A 21,127-nucleotide genomic window follows, 5' to 3' on the forward strand; every position below is an offset into this window, starting at 1 on the left:
AACAGGCACAGAGAGATCCTGAGAGTGACACACAGGGAACTGTAGAGGACGGTGGGGCAGTAAAGAGACCCCAGGCTGAAAGAAGGGAACGTGTTGATGAAGGTGCTGCTATAGCAGGAGCTATAATGGAACAAGCACACACTGAGGATGTTCAGGAGCCTCCAGACAATCCGAGGCGCTACCCAGAACGAAGGCACCGTCCACCAGACACACACTGAGGATGTTCAGGAGCCTCCAGACAATCCGAGGCCCTACCCAGAACGAAGGCACCGTCCACCAGACAGACTAGACTTATAAACAAACAAACAAAAACTAACTGTTCAAGTTCAAATTAAAAGATGCAAAATAACTACAACAAGTTCTGGGAAATGTTTAAGTTGTGGTTTGGTAAAAGTAACTCTGATTGTATAAGAGAAGGAATGTTATGTTCTGTTAATTACTGATGTCCCCTTTAAGGCGGGAGCACCCTTGGTCATGCGCAGAGTTGTTCTATGTTATTCTGGTACTAACTCGTTTGAGTAAATGTGAAGCTCCAGTTCCATTGCTTGTATTCAGAGTCTTTCTTATTACATAAATAAGTACTAAGTGTTAAGACACTACACTACTATAGACATGCATACATATATGACATTGTCTATAATTTCTATGTAATGATGTAATGAATATTGATAGATAAAGCAGTAATACCCTTCTTATTGACCTTAAATGATTGATACTTTCTAAGTAGAATAGTAGTTTAATTCATACTCACACACTGCAGGAGAGTGGAGGTCCTCATGGTGTTCTACAGCACAGGAGTAACTGTCCACAGAATGACCCAACACTACTAGGATATTACTAGAGTATTGTTGGGAAGTGGGCTCATCTAGACGTTGTCCGTTCTTGTACCAGATGTAGGTGGGGTTGTCAGTCAGAGTACAGGTGGTGATACAGGTCAGTGTCTTCTGTCCCTCTGCAGCAGGAGTCACCTTCACCTGCAGACCTGAAACAATATGTATAAAACCACATACACCTCTGTGTTAACAGGATGGTTCATATATTTATCCTGTAATTCAATATGATTTACAGTTGTATCATACAGTGTAGTATTACCTGTGACAGACAGAGTTGTTCCTGGTAAACTATGACCCCATTCAAAGTTGTTTGCTTTAAAAGTGAAGCGATACTCAGCTGAGTCCTCCTCTCTCAGATCTGTGATTCTCAGGGTGCAGGGACCTTCATATCTCCATGTCTCTTTGTCAGTGTACTCCACACGACCTACATACCCTGGGTCAGTGGTTAGGTCTTCAGGGGTCGACTTATCACTTCTAAACCAGAATGATGATGTGGTGGAATAATAACCAACATAAGTACAGAATATGTCCACTGTTGACCCCTTCAAGACACAGATTCTCCTCTTGGTGTAAGTCACTCTGTTGCAGATCTGACCCTGAACACCTGAAACACAGTGACATAACAAGAGGTCAACTAGATTGTATTCTCAGTTCTATCTAGAAATGCTAACAGTTCTCATATTATAAAATGAAACCAACACAGATATACATTGTATACAGTTTTACAGTGATGTATTAGGGATCTATTTATTTCATGTTTTGGGGAGGATTGTGTGTTTTTTTACATTCAGCCCAGGATTTCCACATCCGGCTTCTTCACCTGCGGAATCATCTGAGAACAGCCACCCAGACAGCTGATGAAACTGAGGAGTAATTCTGTCTGTGATAAAGCCCTTTTGTTGGGAAAACCTCAGTCTGATTGGCTGGGCCTGGCTCCCCAGTGGGTGGGCCTATGCCCTCCCAAGCCCACCTATGGTTGTGACCCTGCCCAGTCATGTGAAATCCATAGATTAGGACCTAATGAATATACAGTATTTCAACTGACTGATGACCTTATATGAACTGTAACTCAGTAATATGGTTGAAATTGTTGCACGTTGCCTTTATATTTTTGTTCAATATAATTGTATATGTATTTATGTAAAACATAGGGACCACAATGGATATAAGTCCCCAACTTTATTGTGCAATCCTTTAAAACAACAATCCTGTTCACTTAAAATAATATTGTTTATATATGTATTCTTTTAACTGACAAATAAAATCAATCAGTCAATCAATCCAAACTGAGCAGCAGCCATTTGATGAACGGAAAGAGACATTTGTTACAAAACACCAACAAGTTGAATGACATTCAGAGATTGTCAGGCCTTCAATACTGGGTAAGACTACAAGGTAGGGAGGGATGTATTCTCTGTTTGTCCAGATTTATATTGTCTATTTATTGTGGTGTTGAAAACACAAACCATGACATTGAAGTGCCTGAAGTCGGTATGCTTTGTTTATTGGTTGTGTGCTGCATTGGCACAGAAACCTGTTGGTGGAAAATGTGTTGCATATATTTTGTATATGATCACAGTGTAATGGAACAGGCAGGCAGGGTGAGCTTGTCTGTGGTGGTCGGGAACCCTCAACCTTCTGGCCCGTAGCCCTGCGTGGCATCGATCAGGCCTCAAAAGCAGGCTGAAGTGGCAATGTCGGTATTCACGTTTATAAATGCAGGTCTCTACAGTTATTCTTATTTGTGGTCGTAAACATTATTTTGAGTTAATTCTATGAGGGGGAGGGTGTTCAATTTATTTTACAGTACAAGGGGAGGGTCATGTGAAAATATTTTAAACTTTGAAGACCAGTCCTGTCCCGTCCCTCAGTAAATTTCATTCTGTCCCTTATTAATAAATAAACACTCACAAACTGCAGGAGAGAGGAGATCCTCATGGCCTTTTACAGCACAGGAGTAACTGTCTACATAGTCACTGGAGACTGGGTCTTTGTACTGGGGGGAGGTGCTCTCATCTAGACGTTGTCCGTTCTTGTACCAGATGTAGGTGGGGTTGTCAGTCAGAGTACAGGTGGTGATACAGGTCAGTGTCTTCTGTCCCTCTGCAGCAGGAGTCACCTTCACCTGCAGACCTGAAACAATATGTATAAAACCACATACACCTCTGTGTTAACAGGATGGTTAATATATTTTCTCCTGTAATTCATTATGATTTACAGTTGTATCATACAGTGTAGTATTACCTGTGACAGACAGAGTTGTTCCTGGGAAACTATGACCCCAGTCAAAGTTGTCTGTTTTAAAAGTGAAGCGATACTCAGCTGAGTCCTCCTCTTTCAGATCTGTGATTCTCAGGGTGAAGGGACCTCTGTATGTTCCAGTGTACTCCACACGACCTGCATACCCTGGGTCAGTGGTTAGGTCTTCAGGGGTCGACTTATCACTTCTAAACCAGAATGATGATGTGGTGGAATAATAACCAACAGTACAGGATATGTCCACTGTTGACCCCTTCAAGACACAGATTCTCCTCTTGGTGTAAGTCACTCTGTTGCAGCTCTGACCCTGAACACCTGAAACACAGTGACATAACAAGAGGTCAACTGGATTGTGTTCTCAGTTCTTTCTAGAAATGCTCAAAGTTCTCAAGTTCTCATAGTGAAACCAACACACAGTATAATGTATTAAATGAACACTCACACACTGCAGGAGAGTGGAGGTCCTCATGGCCTTTTACAGCACAGGAATAACTGGCATCATAGTCATTGGAGACTGAGTATTTGTACTGGGGGGAGGTGCTCTCATCTAGATGTTGTCCGTTCTTGTACCAGATGTAGGTGGGGTTGTCAGTCAGAGTACAGGTGGTGATACAGGTCAGTGTCTTATACTGATGTCCACCAGTCACCTTCACCTGAAGACCTGGAGAAAAAACAATATCACTGTAAATCCCTTTATCACTGACTTATCACTCTAATACAAAGATACAGAGATAAATACAAACCAAGACATTTATCCTGAACTAAATGGAATTCAACAGTTTAACTATATTGAATGTAACTGTACCTGTGACAGACAGAGTGACTCCAGGACTTCCAGAATATTTCCCTCCTTCCTGATCTGTTAATAATCTGAACTTGTACGTAGCTGAGTCTCTCTCTCTCAGGTCTGTGATTTTCAGGGTACAGTCTTTCTTCTTATCTCCATGATACTCCAGACGACCTGCATACTCTGGGTTCTGAACTAGATCTTCAGGTTCTACACCAGTCCCCCATTCAGTGAACCAGAAGGTTGTTGTGACTTTACCTCTGGGATATGTGTAAGAGCAGAACAGATCCACTGTTGACCCCTTCAAGGTACAGATACTCTGAGTGGTGTATGTAACACTCCAGCCATCCTGACCCAGTACCACTGAAACACAGTTAGACATCACAATGGTATCAGAATTAGAACAAGGTATTTTGGCTCACAGTTTGTTTAGGGTTTGTCCACACTTTGTTGCCACATTGGAAACCACAGATAATCATCACTCAGTGAGGTGTGAAACATAACTAATTAAAGTGAAGTGGAGATGCCTAACAGAACACAAGCAAATGTAATACAAATGTCTGTAGATTGACAAACATATAAGTTATGAATGAGACCATACCTGTCACAGACCAGAGAAAGACCACCAACACACTTCCTGCTGTTCTCAAGGCCATTGTTGCATCTCCCACCCTGCAGTCTTAGAAACATAAACAACAACTCACTCTATAGCTGGTGAATAACTCCACCTGATACATTGAAGTAGAAACTGTAAATGGGGTACAGGGCCTCATTACTGAAAATGAACCAGGCTCATATTGTATTGTGTTGTATTGTGCTATATGGTTGTCTATGTGAATACTGTCTGTCTGTAAGTCTACTGCACTATGTATGTATGTAATGTGTGTGATGTGTTGCATGTTTGTCTACGTCTGTCTACTTAAACTGACATGATGCAAAAATAAATTCCTAATATATACAGGAGTCATCATCATCATTGTAAACAACATAAACAACAACCACTTATTGACCAGATGTGTAGAACTGTAAACACATATTTCTATATTGATTGTTCTCAAGCTGTTTTATTCTCAGAACCCCAAATATAGGAGGATAAATGTTCAATCCTCTACAGTCCATCAAGCTGTACAGCAGCCTAAAGACTGACCACCAGGTTCAATGACAGCACCTATCCCCAAGCTGTGAGGCTAAACAGCCAGTGACTAAAGACTGACCACCAGGTTCAATGACAGCACCTATCCCCAAGCTGTGAGGCTAAACAGCCAGTGACTAAAGACTGACCACCAGGTTCAATGACAGCACCTATCCTCAAGCTGTGAGGCTAAACAGCCAGTGACTAAAGAATGACCACCAGGTTCAATGACAGCACCTATCCCCAAGCTGTGAGGCTAAACAGCCAGTGACTAAAGACTGACCACCAGGTTCAATGACAGCACCTATCCTCAAGCTGTGAGGCTAAACAGCCAGTGACTAAAGACTGACCACCAGGTTCAATGACAGCACCTATCCCCAAGCTGTGAGGCTAAACAGCCAGTGACTAAAGAATGACCACCAGGTTCAATGACAGCACCTATCCTCAAGCTGTGAGGCTAAACAGCCAGTGACTTTCACTCTCTCTCACACACACTCTCTTTCTCTCTCTCTCTCTCACACACACACACACACACACACACACACACACACAAATTATACATTACCCTCAAGTTTTTGACTTATGACTAAAAACAAATAACCAAAAACTATATTTCAAGATATTGTCAAGAGTAGTTCCAGAGTGAAGTGAAGAGGAGAGGTCTTGTACAGTGAGTCAACTGTCTGGTAGTGAGTGAAAACAAGAAGTAAGTGTTGACACATTATAAAAGCAGTCAGAACACAAGTAGTGGATGCAGAACTGTCCTTCCTGTTTAGTAAAGACATTAACATCCACGACAACCAGACCAACACGCCAGAAAAGGGCTGTTACTGTAATAGAACAGAAATTGTGTAAAAGACAAGTCTGGGCATATATTTATTTAATTTAAAAAATGTGTCAATTTTCACTGTGGTCTTTTATACTACATACCGAACCATGTAAACAATGTGTTGACTAAACTATTTATAACATTAACATTTTAATGACCTACCTTGCCCTTCTGAGTTCTGTATATACAGGTCAAAGTTCCATGATGTTATTCAATTAGAACCCATTCAATTTAAACACCCATGACCATCACTCCTCATCAGCTGCATCAAAGTGGTACTGAAGGTTCAGTGTTCTAGACTAGAGCCCCACCTACTGGCACGCTACATTACTGCAGCCCCCAGTCCTCATGGTGTCCTCATTCATTTGGGAAGTAATAGGAATAAATTGAATGATGTTCCTGTCATTCCAGCCATTATAATGAGCCCATCCTCCTATACCAGCCTCCTCTGTTGTACAGTACTGGTAGAAGCTGTATCTAGGAGATAATCCAATAAACATCACCACAGCCTGCTGTACTGACTGTGTGGTCTATTGTAGTCTGCTGTCCATAAATATTGCCATTTAGTTATCAACAAGCAATGTACAGTTTTTGTGCATATATTTGACCTATGGGTGGTCCTGGGAACAAACCCATAACGTTGCAGGTGCCATGTTCTACCACTGAGCCACAGAGGAACATATTCTGAATAGTGTAATGTGCATCTATGATTTCTGATATGATTCATGAGAGGACTAAACACAAGGACCATCACTGTCTCATGAACTACTCCTAAAGTGACACATCACTGTGTCTCATGTTAAACATCACTGTCTCAACTAAACACAACCCACCATCACAGTGTCTCATGTTAATACTACTCCTAAACACAACCCACCATCACAGTGTCTCATGTTAATACTACTCCTAAACACAACCCACCATCACAGTGTCCTCACAGTGTCTCATGTTAATACTACTCCTAAACACAACCCAATACTACTCCTAAACACAACCCACCATCACAGTGTCTCATGTTAATACTACTCCTAAACACAACCCACCATCACTGTGTCTCGTGTTAATACTACTCCTAAACACAACCACCATCACTGTGTCTCATGTTAATACTACTCCTATACACAACCACCATCACTGTGTCTCATGTTAATACTACTCCTAAACACAACCCACCATCACTGTGTCTCATGTTAATACTACTCCTATACACAACCACCATCACTGTGTCTCATGTTAATACTACTCCTAAACACAACCCACCATCACTGTGTCTCATGTTAATACTACTCCTAAACACAACCCACCATCACTGTCTCATGTTAATACTACTCCTAAACACAACCCACCATCACTGTGTCTCATGTTAATACTACTCCTAAACACAACCCACCATCACAGTGTCTCATGTTAATACTACTCCTAAACACAACCCACCATCACAGTGTCTCATGTTAATACTACTCCTAAACACAACCCACCATCACTGTGTCTCGTGTTAATACTACTCCTACACACAACTCACCATCACTGTGTCTAATGTTAATACTACTCCTACACACAACCCACCATCACTGTGTCTCATGTTAATACTACTCCTAAACACAACCCACCATCACTGTGTCTCATGTTAATACTACTCCTAAACACAACCCACCATCACTGTGTCTCATGTTAATACTACTCCTAAACACAACCCACCATCACTGTGTCTCATGTTAATACTACTCCTAAACACAACCCACCATCACTGTCTCATGTTCATACTACTCCTAAAGCTCTTACAAAGTATCCACTCAATCACTCTTACTTTCACTCTAAACAAAAAAGTCTCTCAAAATAGCATGTACAAGTCTTATATTTGTAACCACGTCATTAAACTCACCGAAGACGCGCTGCCCGTGCTGTCACATATTATAGTGTTTTTCTGCACTTAAAATGCATGTAAAATATTAACCAAAAATTCATGAAACACCATCCAGATATCTTACGCATAGATTCACCTGCAAAGCATAATTCATACTCACATTTTCTACATTATGTCTGTCGAGGTTAACAGGCAAACAAACTGTATGTAGGTCTACATTACACATGTCTAGGCTAACAGACAAACAAACTGTATGTAGGTCTACATTATGCATGTCTAGGCTAACAGAGAAACAAACTGTATGTTGGTCTACATTATGTATGTCTAGGCTAACAGACAAACAAACTGTATGTAGGTCTACATTATGTATGTCTAGGCTAGCAGACAAACAAACTGTATGTAGGTCTACATTATGTATGTCTAGGTTAACAGACAAACAAACTGTATGTAGGTCTACATTATGCATGTCTAGGCTAACAGACAAACAAACTGTATGTAGGTCTACATTATGCATGTCTAGGCTAACAGACAAACAAACTGTATGTAGGTCTACATTACACATGTCTAGGCTAACAGACAAACAAACTGTATGTAGGTCTACATTATGTATGTCTAGGCTAACAGACAAACAAACTGTATGTAGGTCTACATTACACATGTCTAGGCTAACAGACAAACAAACTGTATGTAGGTCTACATTATGTATGTCTAGGCTAACAGAGAAACAAACTGTATGTAGGTCTACATTATGTATGTCTAGGCTAACAGACAAACAAACTGTATGTAGGTCTACATTATGTATGTCTAGGCTAACAGACAAACAAACTGTATGTAGGTCTACATTATGTATGTCTAGGCTAACAGACAAACAAACTGTATGTAGGTCTACATTATGCATGTCTAGGCTAACAGACAAACAAACTGTATGTAGGTCTACATTATGTATGTCTATGTTAACAGAAAAACAAACTGTATGTTGGTCTACATTGTGTATGTCTAGGCTAACAGACAAACAAACTGTATGTAGGTCTACATTATGTATGTCTATGTTAACAGAGAAACAGACTGTATGTTGGTCTACATTATGTATGTCTAGGCTAACAGACAAACAAACTGTACGTAGGTCTACATTATGTATGTCTAGGTTAACAGACAAACAAACTGTATGTAGGTCTACATTATGCATGTCTAGGCTAACAGACAAACAAACTGTATGTAGGTCTACATTATGCATGTCTAGGCTAACAGACAAACAAACTGTATGTAGGTCTACATTATGTATGTCTAGGTTAACAGAGAAACAGACTGTATGTAGGTCTATATTATGTATGTCTAGGTTAACAGAGAAACAGACTGTGTGTTGGTCTCCATTATGTATGTCTATGTTAACAGAGAAACAGACTGTATGTAGGTCTACATTATGTATGTCTAGGTTAACAGAGAAACAAAACCAGCAGTATAAAACATTGTTATGCCCGGCAGAAGCTGAAATTGTCATGCCTGGCAGAAGTTTGATGACTAGAAACAAGTAATAATGAAAAGATAGACATCATCAAGCGTACTTACAGCGTGAGAGAGAGGGGAGGTGAGCTTACTGTCCAAACAGAGAATGAAACAGAATGGTGTGAGTTCTGTGGTTGACAGCAACTAGATGTACTGAGGGGCTGAAAGGTGCTGCAGAAATGGCTTCCTGTCTTCATGATGACGCTTCCTGGCAACCAACACGTCAGTGAAGGGCTTTAAGAAATATGTGAACATCTTCATGAGGAGAGAGAGGGACTTTACAAGAAATGTCTGTCTGATATGTCATAGGCTACTTGTATTTCTTCATTGGTGGCTACAATATGGAGAGTTGATAGATGGGTCCCTCCTGAGAGGTTTGAGAAACACTAGTTCTGGTGGGGGTGCTGTTCATTCCCCAAACATGTTGGTAAAACTGTATTTGGGTTTTATAACACCAGTATCCATAGCCTTTCTGAATAATGACATTACATTAATAATGACACTACATCTGATTTGATAAAACTGTATTTTATTATGAATGAATACAACTGATTGACATAATAAAACACTAAGTAATTTGTACACTCAGCTCCCCCACATGCTGAGAGGATACAGACAGATTGTCTTTTTACATGATTTTAACACTGCCTCTCTCTCTGTGTGTGTGTGTGTGTGTGTGTGTGTGTGTGTGTGTTGAACAGTGCTGGGTGTTGATCAATGACAGTAATGTAGCAGGTCTGACGAGCCTACAGCCGAGCCACTCATTGGCTATGTGGTTCAATGGCACCATCATGTGTCCAATAGGCAGAAATAACATCAAATTGGAAATAGTCATGAATCAATGTATTAATAGTTCATTCATGTATTTATTGTCAATTTTTAAACAATTATTTACAACATGATGCTGATATTTATCCTGTATTGACACTGAACCACACTGTAAAAACTGTAAAGGTAAAAATCTTTAATGTATCTAAATATGTAATAATGATTTCTAAAAGAATAAAACAAGCAATATCATGACACTGAACAATATGGTATTATGTAATATAAAATATGGAATAATGTCTGACAGCAATACAAAGTAAATCATCATTAAACACATCAGGAGAAACTTGGTCTGGGCCTCCCGAGTGGCGCAGTGGTCTAAGGCACTGAATTGCAGTTACTAGCTGTGCCACTAGAGATCCTGGTTTGAGTCCAGACTCTGTTGCAGCCGGCTGCGACCGGGAGACCCAGTGGGGGCGGGTAATTGGCCAAGCGTCTTCCAGTTTAGGGGAGTGTTTAGTCGGCATGGATGTCCTTGTTCCATCACGCTCTAAGGACTCCTGTGGCGGGCTGTGTGTGACACGGTGTTTCCTCCGACACACTGGTGTGGCTGGCTTCCAGGTTCAGTGGGCAGTGTGGCTTGGTTGGGTTGTGTTACGGAGGACGCGTGGCTCTTGACCTTCACCTCTCCTGAGTCCGTACGGGAGTTGCAGTGATGAGACAAGACTGTAATTGCTGGGTAAAAGTAAAACTTTTTTTTTTTTACTCTACATGAATAACATGCTACATTAGACTATATTTTGACAACAGGCTACAATAAACTATATATGGATAACAGGCTACATTAGACTATGTATGGATAACAGGATATTTTAATGTGTGTATACATACAGTTTATAGTGTAAAAAAATGTACTTTAAAACTAGGGGCAGTATTTTCACTTTGGATGAATTGCGTGCCCATAGTGAACTGCATCCTACTCTGTCCTAGATTGCTAATATATGCATATATATATATATATATATATATATAGTTACTATTGGATAGAAAACACTCCAAAGTTTCTAAAACTGTTTGAATTATGTCTGTGAGTATAACAGAACTCATAGGGCAGGCAATCTTCCAAACAGGAAGTGAAATTCTGAAGGCGGGTCTAATTTGAAGTCATCGCTTATTCACTTCCAAACAAGATATGGATCTGTTAGCACTTGCTACGCCTTCCACTAGATGTTCTCCTTCAGTAGAACGTGAAATGGAGCCTCTGGTGTGAACTTTGACCGAATGGGAGGGGAATGAGTCACTGTCCTGGCAGAATGCAATTTCCCTGTTGCGCATTTGTCTGTTGATATCATCTTCGTTCCATTCCACTGCAGATGAAAACGAATGCTCCGGTTGGAACGTTATTGGATATATATGAAAATAACATCCTGAAGATTGATTCTCTACTTAGATTGACCAGTTTATTCGACCTGGAATATATATTTTTGAAGTTTTCGTCTGAGTTCGCCTGGACCAGCGTCAGCTTTTGGGCACGTGAGCTGAAAGTGGTAGCAAATGCAGCTAATTGGACACTAGTAATGGACGTTATGGAACAAAACAACGATTTATTGTGGAACTAGGACTCCTTGCACTGCATTCTGATGAAAGATCATCAAAGGTAAGGAAATATTTATGATGTCATTTCGTATTTCTGTTGACTGCAACATGGCGGAGAAATATATTTACGTCTTAGCGCTATTTTATTGCATGGTAGACTTTTTTCGTAACGTTTTTAAAATCTGACACAGCGGTTGCATTAAGAACCAGTGTATCTTTAATTATATGTAAAACATGTATCTTTTGTCAAAGTTTATGATGAGTATTTCTGTTATCTGGCAAAGCTATCTATAATTACTATTTTTGGAGGCATTTCTCAACATGGCGTCAATGTAAACCGAGATTTGTGGATATAAATATGCATATTATCAAACAAAACATAAATGTATTGTGTAACATGATGTTATATGAGTGTCATCTGATGAAGATTATCAAAGGTTAGTGATTCATTTTATCTCTAATTCTGCTTTTGTGACTCTATCTTTGGCTGCAAAAATGGCTTTGTTTTATTTTTGATTTGGTGACGGTCTAACATAAATATATGTTGTGTTTTCGCTGTAAAACATTTAAAAAATTGGACATGATGGGTAGATTAACAAGATGTTTATCTTTCATATGCTATATTGGACTTGTTAATGTGTGAAAGTTAAATATTTCTAAAAAATATTTTCGAATTTCCCGCGCCACCTTTTCAGCTGAATGGGAGGGAGTTCCCCTAGGGGAACGCCTAGCCATAACACGTTTTAATATCAGTGAGAGTGAAAGTGAGAGTTTCATTGGACAGTTACTTTAAGGACCTGCTTCTGTTATTCTATTAACTGTGAGATGTATTATTATCAATCATCGAACATTCCAGAAAGTTCCATCTCTCAGTGTTCTGGAATGGAATGCCATCACTGACTGAATTACCCTCCACACTCCAAACATCCATGTTATGTCATATTGTGTCTGTGTGTTTTAAAAATGACAATTAATAATATTTAATGTAACTGGTTGTGTGTCTAGGAGCTGGACATCGCTCCTTCTGAAAGTGTCTGTATATATTTTGTACAGACATGATGATGAAGATGATGAAGATGAATAAACCACTATTGCTCTCCAAATGAAAGCATTCCACTTTCTCTCCACTGAAGATATTGTTATAACAAGGTAAAACAATGACAATGAAGTTTATTCTTTAAAAAAATTCTTAAAAGCATTAAGAAACGTTCATCAAGCAGAACTCTTTCCTGGACGTTGAGGTAAAAGTCTCCCAAGTTTGATGATTGTTTCAGAAACATCACATAAAATATATATATAATTATATACAATGCATTGGGAAAGTATTCAGACCCCTTGACCTTTTTCTAATTTTGTTACGTTACACCCTTATTCTAAAATAGATATGTAAAATTATACCACTATTCCCATAATGACAAAACAAAAACAAGTTTTTAGAAAGGTCTGCAAATTTATTTAAAAAAATATTATTTAGATAAGTATTCAGACCTTTTGCTTTGAGACTCAAAATTGAACTCAGCTACATCCAGTTTCTACTAATCATCCTTTAGATGCTTCTAAAACTTGATTGGAGTCCATCTGTGGTCAATTTAATTGATTGGACATGATTTGGAAAGGCCCACACCTATCGATACGGTCCCACAGTTGACAGTGCATGTCAGAGCAAAAATCATGAGGTCGAAGGAATTGTCTCTAGATTCAGAGACAGAATTGTGCTGAGGCACAGATCTGGGGAAGGGTACCAAAACGTTTCTGTATTTTTGAAGGACCAAGAACACAGTGGCCTCCATCATTCTTAAATAGAAGAAGTTTGGAACCACCGAGACTCCTCCTATTGCTGGCTGTCTGGCCAAACTGATCAATCGGGGGAGAAGAGCCTTGGTCAGCGAGGTGACCAAGAACCCGATGGTCACTCTGACAAAGCTCCAGAGTTCCTCTTTGGAGATGGGATAGCCTTCCAGAAGGACAGCCATCTCTGCAGCACTCCACCAATCATGCATTTATGATAGAGTGGCCAGACTGAAGCCACTCCTCAGTAAACGGCACATGAAAGCCTGCTTGGAGTTTGCCAAAAGGCACCAAAAGACTCTCAGACCATGAGAAACAAGATTATCTGGTCTGATGAAACCAAGATTGAACTCTTTGGCCTGAATGCCAAGCATCACGTCTGGAGGAAACCTGGCACCATCCTAAAGGTGAAGCATGGCATTGGCAGCATCATGCTGTGGGGATGTTTTTCAGCGGCAGGGACTGGGAGACTAGGCAGGATCGAGGGAATGATGAACGGAGAAGATGAACGGAGATCATTGATAAAAAAACAGCTCCAGAAAGCTCAGGACCTCAGACTGGGGTGAAGGTTCAACCTTCCAATAGGACAAGGACCCTAAGCACACAGCCAAGACAACGCAGGAGTGGCAGGAGAAATCTCTGAATGTCCTTGAGTGGCCCAGACAGAGCCCGGACATGAACCTGATCGAACATCTCTGGAGAGACCTGAAAATATATGTGCAGAGACGCTCCCCATCCAGCGTTACCAAGCTTGAGAGGATCTGCAGATAAGAATGCGAGAAACTCCCCAAATACTGGTGTGCCAAACTTGTGCATCATACCCAAGAAGACTCAAGGCTGTAATCGCTGCCAAAGGTGCTTCGACAAAGTACTGATTAAAGAGTCTGAATACTTATGTAAATGTGATATTGCAGTTTTTGTATTTATACATTTGCTAAATTTTCCAAAACCCTTTTTTGCTTTATCATTAAAGAAAACAATTTCAATTTGAGAATAAGTTTGAAACATCACAAAATGTGGAAAAAGTCAAGGGGCATGAATACTTTCCAAATACACTGTAACATATAACTGGAACTCAAGGTTGACTAGGTCAGAAATACAATATTTTTCAACTTGAAAATATATTTTCAAAATGTTAAGGTCCTTTTCTTATTCATCATTGTTTCAATGTCATAACTGACCCGAGATCAGAACTCATACTCTAAGTGTGAATAGAGTCATCCTGTGGCTCAGTTGGTACAGCATGGCGCATGGGTTCCATTCCTGCTGGGACTTCCCATACGAAAAATGTATTCAATCATGACTGTAATGACAGTGTGAATATGGATAAAAGTGTCTACTAGATGGCATATATTACTAAATACAATTACAGCATTTCAGAAGTCTATACTGTATATCAGACAATATACCACGGGTATGACGTAAAAAGGCTTGTTTACTGTTCTATTTATGTTGTTAAAACGTGTTACGGGTACACGTCCCCCTAGGGGTACACCCCCCCCCCTCAACTGAAACTGTGGCGCACAGAATGCAAAAATATTCTTAGAAATATTTAACCTCCACACATTAACAAGTCCAATACCTCAAATGAAAGATAAACACCTTGTTCATCTAGCCAGCAAGTCAGATTTCTAAAATGTTTTACGGCGAAAACATAGCACATATTTATGTCAAACCACCACCAAAGACACAGCTCATTTGAGTAGCCATTTTGAACAAAAGATGCAGTCAACAAACGCAGGATTAAAAGAAAAATAATTCACTAACCTTTTGAAAATCTTCATCAGATGACAGTAATAGGACATGTTACACAGTACATTTATGTTTTTTTCAATAATATGCAATTTATATCCATAAATCTCTGTTTACAATGACGCCATGTTCAAAAAATGCTACTCAAATGTCCGGAGAAATGATGATAACTCCACCAGATAACGTCAGATAACAAGCAATACACATCATAAACTTGACTGACTAAATATACATGTTCTACATATAGTTAGAAAGATACACTGCTTCTTAATGCAACTGCTGTGTTACATTTATTTTTAACGTTACAAAATTCGTTCACTAGGCAATAATATGAGACGGCGCTCATAGATTAGCAATATGTCTCCGCTATGTTGGAGTCCACAGAAACACAAAATTACCACATAAATATTCCCTTACCTTTGATGTTCTTCGATCAGAAGTCGTGGAAGAAGTCATACTTACCAAAAACTGCGTTTGGCTTTCAAGTCTGTGTCTTTGGGTTATCAAACGCGACAAATTCCGGCTGAAATGCAGCCAAAATTCTAGGGGTTGCGCATCAAAACTTCAGAATTACATATTATATGTCGACTAAACTGGTCAAACTAAGTGCAGAATCAAGCTTTAGGATATTCTAAACGTGCAAAACAATTCTCAGCTCGAACAGACAAACCGACATCGTTTGGTGAATCTTGGAACAAAGAGAGCTCCAGACGCGACGCGCGCATGAGAGTACGTGTATTTTCGCGCGACCCGGAGGTTTTAGCCTGCCAAAGGGTGAGGGAGCGTGCGATTTTCACAATGAAACGGCCCATTGAAAGGAGACATCGCGCTGAAGAGATAGAAACTATTCCCAGATCCGTAGCTGGTTGGGAAGGGTGGGGGCGATGACGTCAAAGTTGGCCCAACTTTACTGCTGACAGAGTTTGGAAGAATTGCTGCCCTGTGAGTTCTGCTTTACATACAGACATAATTTGAACGGTTGTAGAAGCTTTAGAGTGTTTTCTATTCAATAATAATTATTATATGCATATATTAGCAATTTTGGACAGATTTTTTTTCTGTTTACTATGGGCACGCAATTCCTCCAAAGGGGGCACTATTCTGCCTAGCTTTAACTGGTTTTAATTAACCAGTTTAAAATAAGCCATGGAACAGTATGTTGGTCATATACCACAAACCCCTGAAGTGCCTTGTTGCCATTATAAACTTAAGCAATAAAGCTCGAGGAGGTGTGGTATATGGCCAATATACTACCGCTAAGGGCTGTTCTTATGCACAATGCAACGTGGAGTGCTTGGATGCACCACAAACCCAGAGGTGCCTTATTTTAAACTGGTTAGCAATGTACTTAGACCAGTAAATACAAATGTTAATACCCATGGTATACGGTCTGGTATACCACGCCGGTCAGCTAATCAGCATTCACAGCTCAAACCACCCAGTTTATAATGGTCAATATTCCACACCTCCACATGCATTATATCACTTAGTTTAAATATACAGGTCAAGATATACAAGGTTTTTGTCAAACTTGTTCTGTTCAGGTCTTCTTCTTTCTGGGTTTGTTGTGTTCAGGTCTTCTTCTTTCTGGGTTTGCTGTGTTCAGGTCTTCTTGGTTCTGGGTTTGTTATGTTCGGGTCTTCTGGTTCTGGGTTTGTTGTGTTCAGGTCTTCTTGGTTTTAGGTTTGTTGTGTTCGGGTCTTCTTGGTTCTGGGTTTGTTGTGCTCAGGTCTTCTTGGTTCTGGGTTTGTTTTGTTCAGGTCTTTGTGGTTCTGGGTTTGTTGTGTTCAGGTCTTCTTGGTTCTGGGTTTGTTGTGTTCAGTTCTTCTTGGTTCTGGGTTTGTTGTGTTCAGGTCTTCTTGGTTCTGGGTTTGTTGTGTTCAGGTCTTCTTGGTTCTGGGTTTGTTGTGTTCAGGTCTTCTTGGTTCTGGGTTTGTTGTGTTCAGGTCTTCTTGGTTCTGGGTTTGTTGTGTTTGGGTCTTCTTAGTTCAGGGTTTGTTGTGTTGGGGTCTTCTTGGTTCTGAGTTTGTTGTGTTCAGGTCTTCTTGGTTCAGGGTTTGTTGTGTTGGGGTCTTCTTGGTTCAGGGTTTATTGACTGTACTGTAGAGAACAGAGGAGTCCTCCTCAGCTGCTTGTGCTGCTGCGGGTCTGAAGAGAGAAACAACAATGAAACAAAGACAGCGTCCCAAATGGTGGCACCCTATAGGGCTCAGTTTGAAGTAGTGCACTAAATAGGGAATAGGGTGCCATTTGGAACAGAAGAACAGTTCCTCAAAACCATCATCACATCACTCCCTCATTATAGACATGTCATAGTAATTGTCCTGAGATGTCCATTGTTGGGTTCATAGTTTGGCTTCAGAGTGGTCACTAAGGGTCAACTGTTTTGCTTATTGATGACATCTCCTACAATAAACTGCAGCATATGAATGACCTTAATGCAGAATATGCTCACTGGGTGGCAGCACTGGGGAGGTTGAATTGCACAGCAGCGTACTGGACATCCTCATCCTCTTTCTGGGGTTGAAGCAGCTGGATGGTGGAGTACAGAGGCACATCCTGGTTTTTGGAGTGAGAGAAGTGGACGCTGGAGTAGTGAATGTCATCCTGGTCATCTATGGCTGCTGTCTGTGCTGCGGTAGAGTTAATTGCCATGCCTGAGATGTTGTCGTACACTGGACTAGAGTCTCCCTGATGGAGAGAGAGAACAGACAACATGAGGAGTGTAAATGTTCCACAAAGCAACACACAGTCATCACAGTCACCTTCTTCTCACCTGTCCATCATCTGCTGTGTCTCTTGTGTTGGTGGGTTTGGAGGCATTCTTTCTGTTTTGCACATTATTAATGAATAAATAAATTAATAAATTAATGAAGTTAACAACAAATCAGAGGGCTACATTTAAATAATGAACAACATAAAAAGATGCATTTCACCTGAACCACATGAGTCCAGAGAAACAGAGGATGACAACCAGAACAACCACTATGATTCCTACAGCTGCAGTCAGAACTGAGGTTTGTTTCCCTATAATATAATACAGATGATATGAGTACATGGCATCATATAATAAACTAAAAATAAACTTAAATACAGGACATTAATGCAATACTTGTTAAAGGAATCTTATAACCCAATGTAGTTATAGTTATAAATATATAGTTGTAGTTATAAATATACTAATATAGTTATAAACTAAGGTGTAATAATCCAAAGTATAGTGAGATTAGATTGAAACATGAAGTTTTGTATTGAAGATGTAACTTTACCTGCTACAATGATCATCAGAGTTGTAGAGTTATTAGATGATATTGTATTCTCAGCCTCGCAGTAATATTCTCCTCTGTCCTCAGAGATGATGTTAGTGATGCTGTAACTCTGTCCTGATGCTTTTGGTGAGGTTACATTCTTCTTGTACCAGGTGTATTTGTCCACAGGTGGGTTGGCATCACTGCTGCAGGTCAGAGTCACTGAACTGCCCTCCACTATTTCACCAGAGGGACTGACTGACACTGAGGTGTTCTTTGGTCCATCTGATGTAAAATATAGTGGATTTAGTAAGAGAACTAATTAGGTCAGTTAAACATAATCTATACATTTTCGACAAACGTACTTTTCCACACAATGACTTTTAGCTCCATCCTCTTATTGAAGATGATCAATTCAAGTATCATGTGGAGCCAATATCTGTCACTACAATGTTAATATACCACACTAAAGATTTAAACCCCATGTACTCACATCTGACAGTGAGAGTCTCTTCAGCAGAGGGGAGATCCTCATGTCCTTCTACAGAACAGGAGTATCTGCCTGTATCCTCACTGCTGACTGAGAATAGGATATAGACAGGAGAGGAGGTGTTGCTGTTTGGTACAGACTGTCCATTCTTATACCAACTGTAGACTGTGATGGGGTCCAGTGTACAGTTGGTTCTACATCTCAGTGTGACATTCTCCCTCTCTGACACAGATGTAGGATCCATTTCCAACACAACATCTAGAGTAAAAGGAACCAAATCATTATTCTCCTCCTTTGTGTCTGTATAGCTGCCCTTAATAAGGTAATTACAGCCATTAATTTAATGAATTTGAATGATTTAGTCAGGACAGTCAACTCCGTAATATTTTCCACTGTTTTCCAGGAAGTCCTGGGTTTAATAGAATCAATTTAATCAGATTAAAACACAACATTCTGATTAGCATACATACAAAAGCACAGCTAAAATCACAGCAAACACTGAAGCACACACGTTGTATGCATTAGCATACATACAATACCACACTCACATTACAGTTATCTAGATATGTGTCATAGATGTGAGATGAGTGACAGATTACCTGTGACAGTCAGGGAGACAGTTGAGCCATGAAACTTTTCTCCAGATGTTATGAATCTGAACCTGTACCCAGCAGAGTCACTCAATCTCAGGTCTGTGATTCTCAGGGTACAGTCACTCTCCTTATCCCCAAGGTACTCTATATGACCCTCATACCCTGGCACTGAGCTCAGATCTTCAGGCTCCATACCAGACCATTTAGTAAACCAGAAAGCTTGTTTGATCTCATGATAACTGGGATATGTGTAAGAGCAGGATATGTCCACTGTTGACCCCTTCAAGGTACAGATACTCTGATGGGTGTAAGTCACACTCCAACACTTCTGACCTGAAAGACAAGAAGACAATATAACACCTTATATAAATCTTTCATTACAATATCTACTGTATACACTTATGCTGTTATGTTCCCCAGCAAGAACACCTAAAATGTAACCAAAACAAAAGTGGGAATTAATAAAAGAGTCACTGACAAAGACAAAAATGAGACCAGTGGGCTCTGAAAGACACTCATGGGGGAGTCCATTGAAAATGTACTGTCAGCAACAACTGGAACCAAAAGACATGAGCGACCACAACATTTACCCAAGAAGAGGCAAACAAAATAAAACCCCCCAGTTGTAACACATTCTGACTAACGAGTGACACCAATCAGGGCACCTCACCTCCAAGTATTTTTTTTTTTTTTTAAATCAACAATGTTTAAATCATATGCTGTGAAAGTAACCAGGAAGTGACTATCAGCTTTGTAGTTTTTAAACTTTAGTAGTTCTTTTTCATGAATTTGATTATATATCTTGAAGTCCATTCAACACTGCGTGGCAAAGCATACGGAACTAAAGCAGAAGTGGACGTCACATTCACAGCAAATTCAATAATGATTGTCTGGCAACCTGAAACAAATGTTGTATGTAAAAGTCCACACTTACACACTGCAGGAGAGAGGAGATCCTCGTGGTCTTTTACAGCACAGGAGTAGCTGTCTGCATCACTAAAGGAGTCTGAGTACAAGCTGGAAGTGTCCTCCTTTACTTTGTGTCCGTTCTTGTACCAGATGTAGGTGGGGTTGTCAGTCAGAGTACAGGTGGTGATACAGGTCAGTGTCTTATCCTGATGTCCACCAGTCACCTTCACCTGAAGACCTGGAGAAAAACAATATCACTGTAAATCCCTTTATCACTGACTTATCACTCTAATACAAAGATGGAAGAAATCCTATGTTATACAGACTATTGTACATACACACCACAACAATTGTCAGAACTAATTGTAATTGAACATGAAACACTTTTACTGTACCTGTGACAGACAACGTCACTCCAAGTTTGCCAGTAAATGTCCCTCCTTCCTGATCTGTTAGTAGTCTGAACTTGTACGTAGCTGAGTCTCTCTCTCTCAGGTCTGTGATTTTCAGGGTACAGTCTTTCTTCTTGTCCCCATGATACTCCAGACGACCTGCATACTCTGGGTCCTGACCTAGATCTTCAGTCTCAATTTTAGTAAACCAGAAGGTTGATGTGACTTTATGACCTCTGGGATATCTGAAAGAGCAGGTCAGCTTCACTGTTGACCCCTTCAAGGCACAGATACTCTGAGGGGTGTGAGTCACACTCCATCCATCCTGACCCAGTACCACTGAAACACAGCCACACAACACAACATGTATTTAATTAAAATTAA

General features: G+C 40.1%; 1 protein-coding gene across 7 annotated transcripts in view; it reads right to left on the reverse strand.

Moving 5' to 3' along the window:
• Positions 1-704: 704 nt before the first annotated feature.
• LOC121843527 (B-cell receptor CD22-like) overlaps positions 705-21,127 on the reverse strand; it is a 49,641-nt gene continuing 29,218 nt past the window's right edge. Inside the window, exons 1-8 of one of the 7 annotated variants that reach the window (XM_042313159.1) lie at positions 6,003-6,140; positions 4,481-4,558; positions 3,898-4,242; positions 3,535-3,753; positions 3,078-3,407; positions 2,745-2,966; positions 1,093-1,437; positions 705-982 (exon numbers count right to left, since the gene is read on the reverse strand). In XM_042313159.1, coding sequence (XP_042169093.1) covers positions 720-982; positions 1,093-1,437; positions 2,745-2,966; positions 3,078-3,407; positions 3,535-3,753; positions 3,898-4,242; positions 4,481-4,535 — 1,779 coding nt within the window. In that variant the 5' untranslated portion in view covers positions 4,536-4,558; positions 6,003-6,140 and the 3' untranslated portion in view covers positions 705-719. Of the gene's footprint in view, positions 983-1,092; positions 1,438-2,744; positions 2,967-3,077; positions 3,408-3,534; positions 3,754-3,897; positions 4,243-4,480; positions 4,559-5,576; positions 6,141-18,028; positions 18,139-18,380; positions 18,645-18,852; positions 19,108-19,448; positions 19,776-20,376; positions 20,590-20,746; positions 21,083-21,127 lie in introns of those variants that run through there. The other 6 variants (XM_042313158.1, XM_042313160.1, XM_042313162.1 and 3 more) reach the window with 6 other exon arrangements.

This window comes from Oncorhynchus tshawytscha, unplaced genomic scaffold (genome assembly GCF_018296145.1).
Source record: "Oncorhynchus tshawytscha isolate Ot180627B unplaced genomic scaffold, Otsh_v2.0 Un_contig_7296_pilon_pilon, whole genome shotgun sequence".
Classification (NCBI taxonomy): Eukaryota; Metazoa; Chordata; class Actinopteri; order Salmoniformes; family Salmonidae; genus Oncorhynchus; species Oncorhynchus tshawytscha.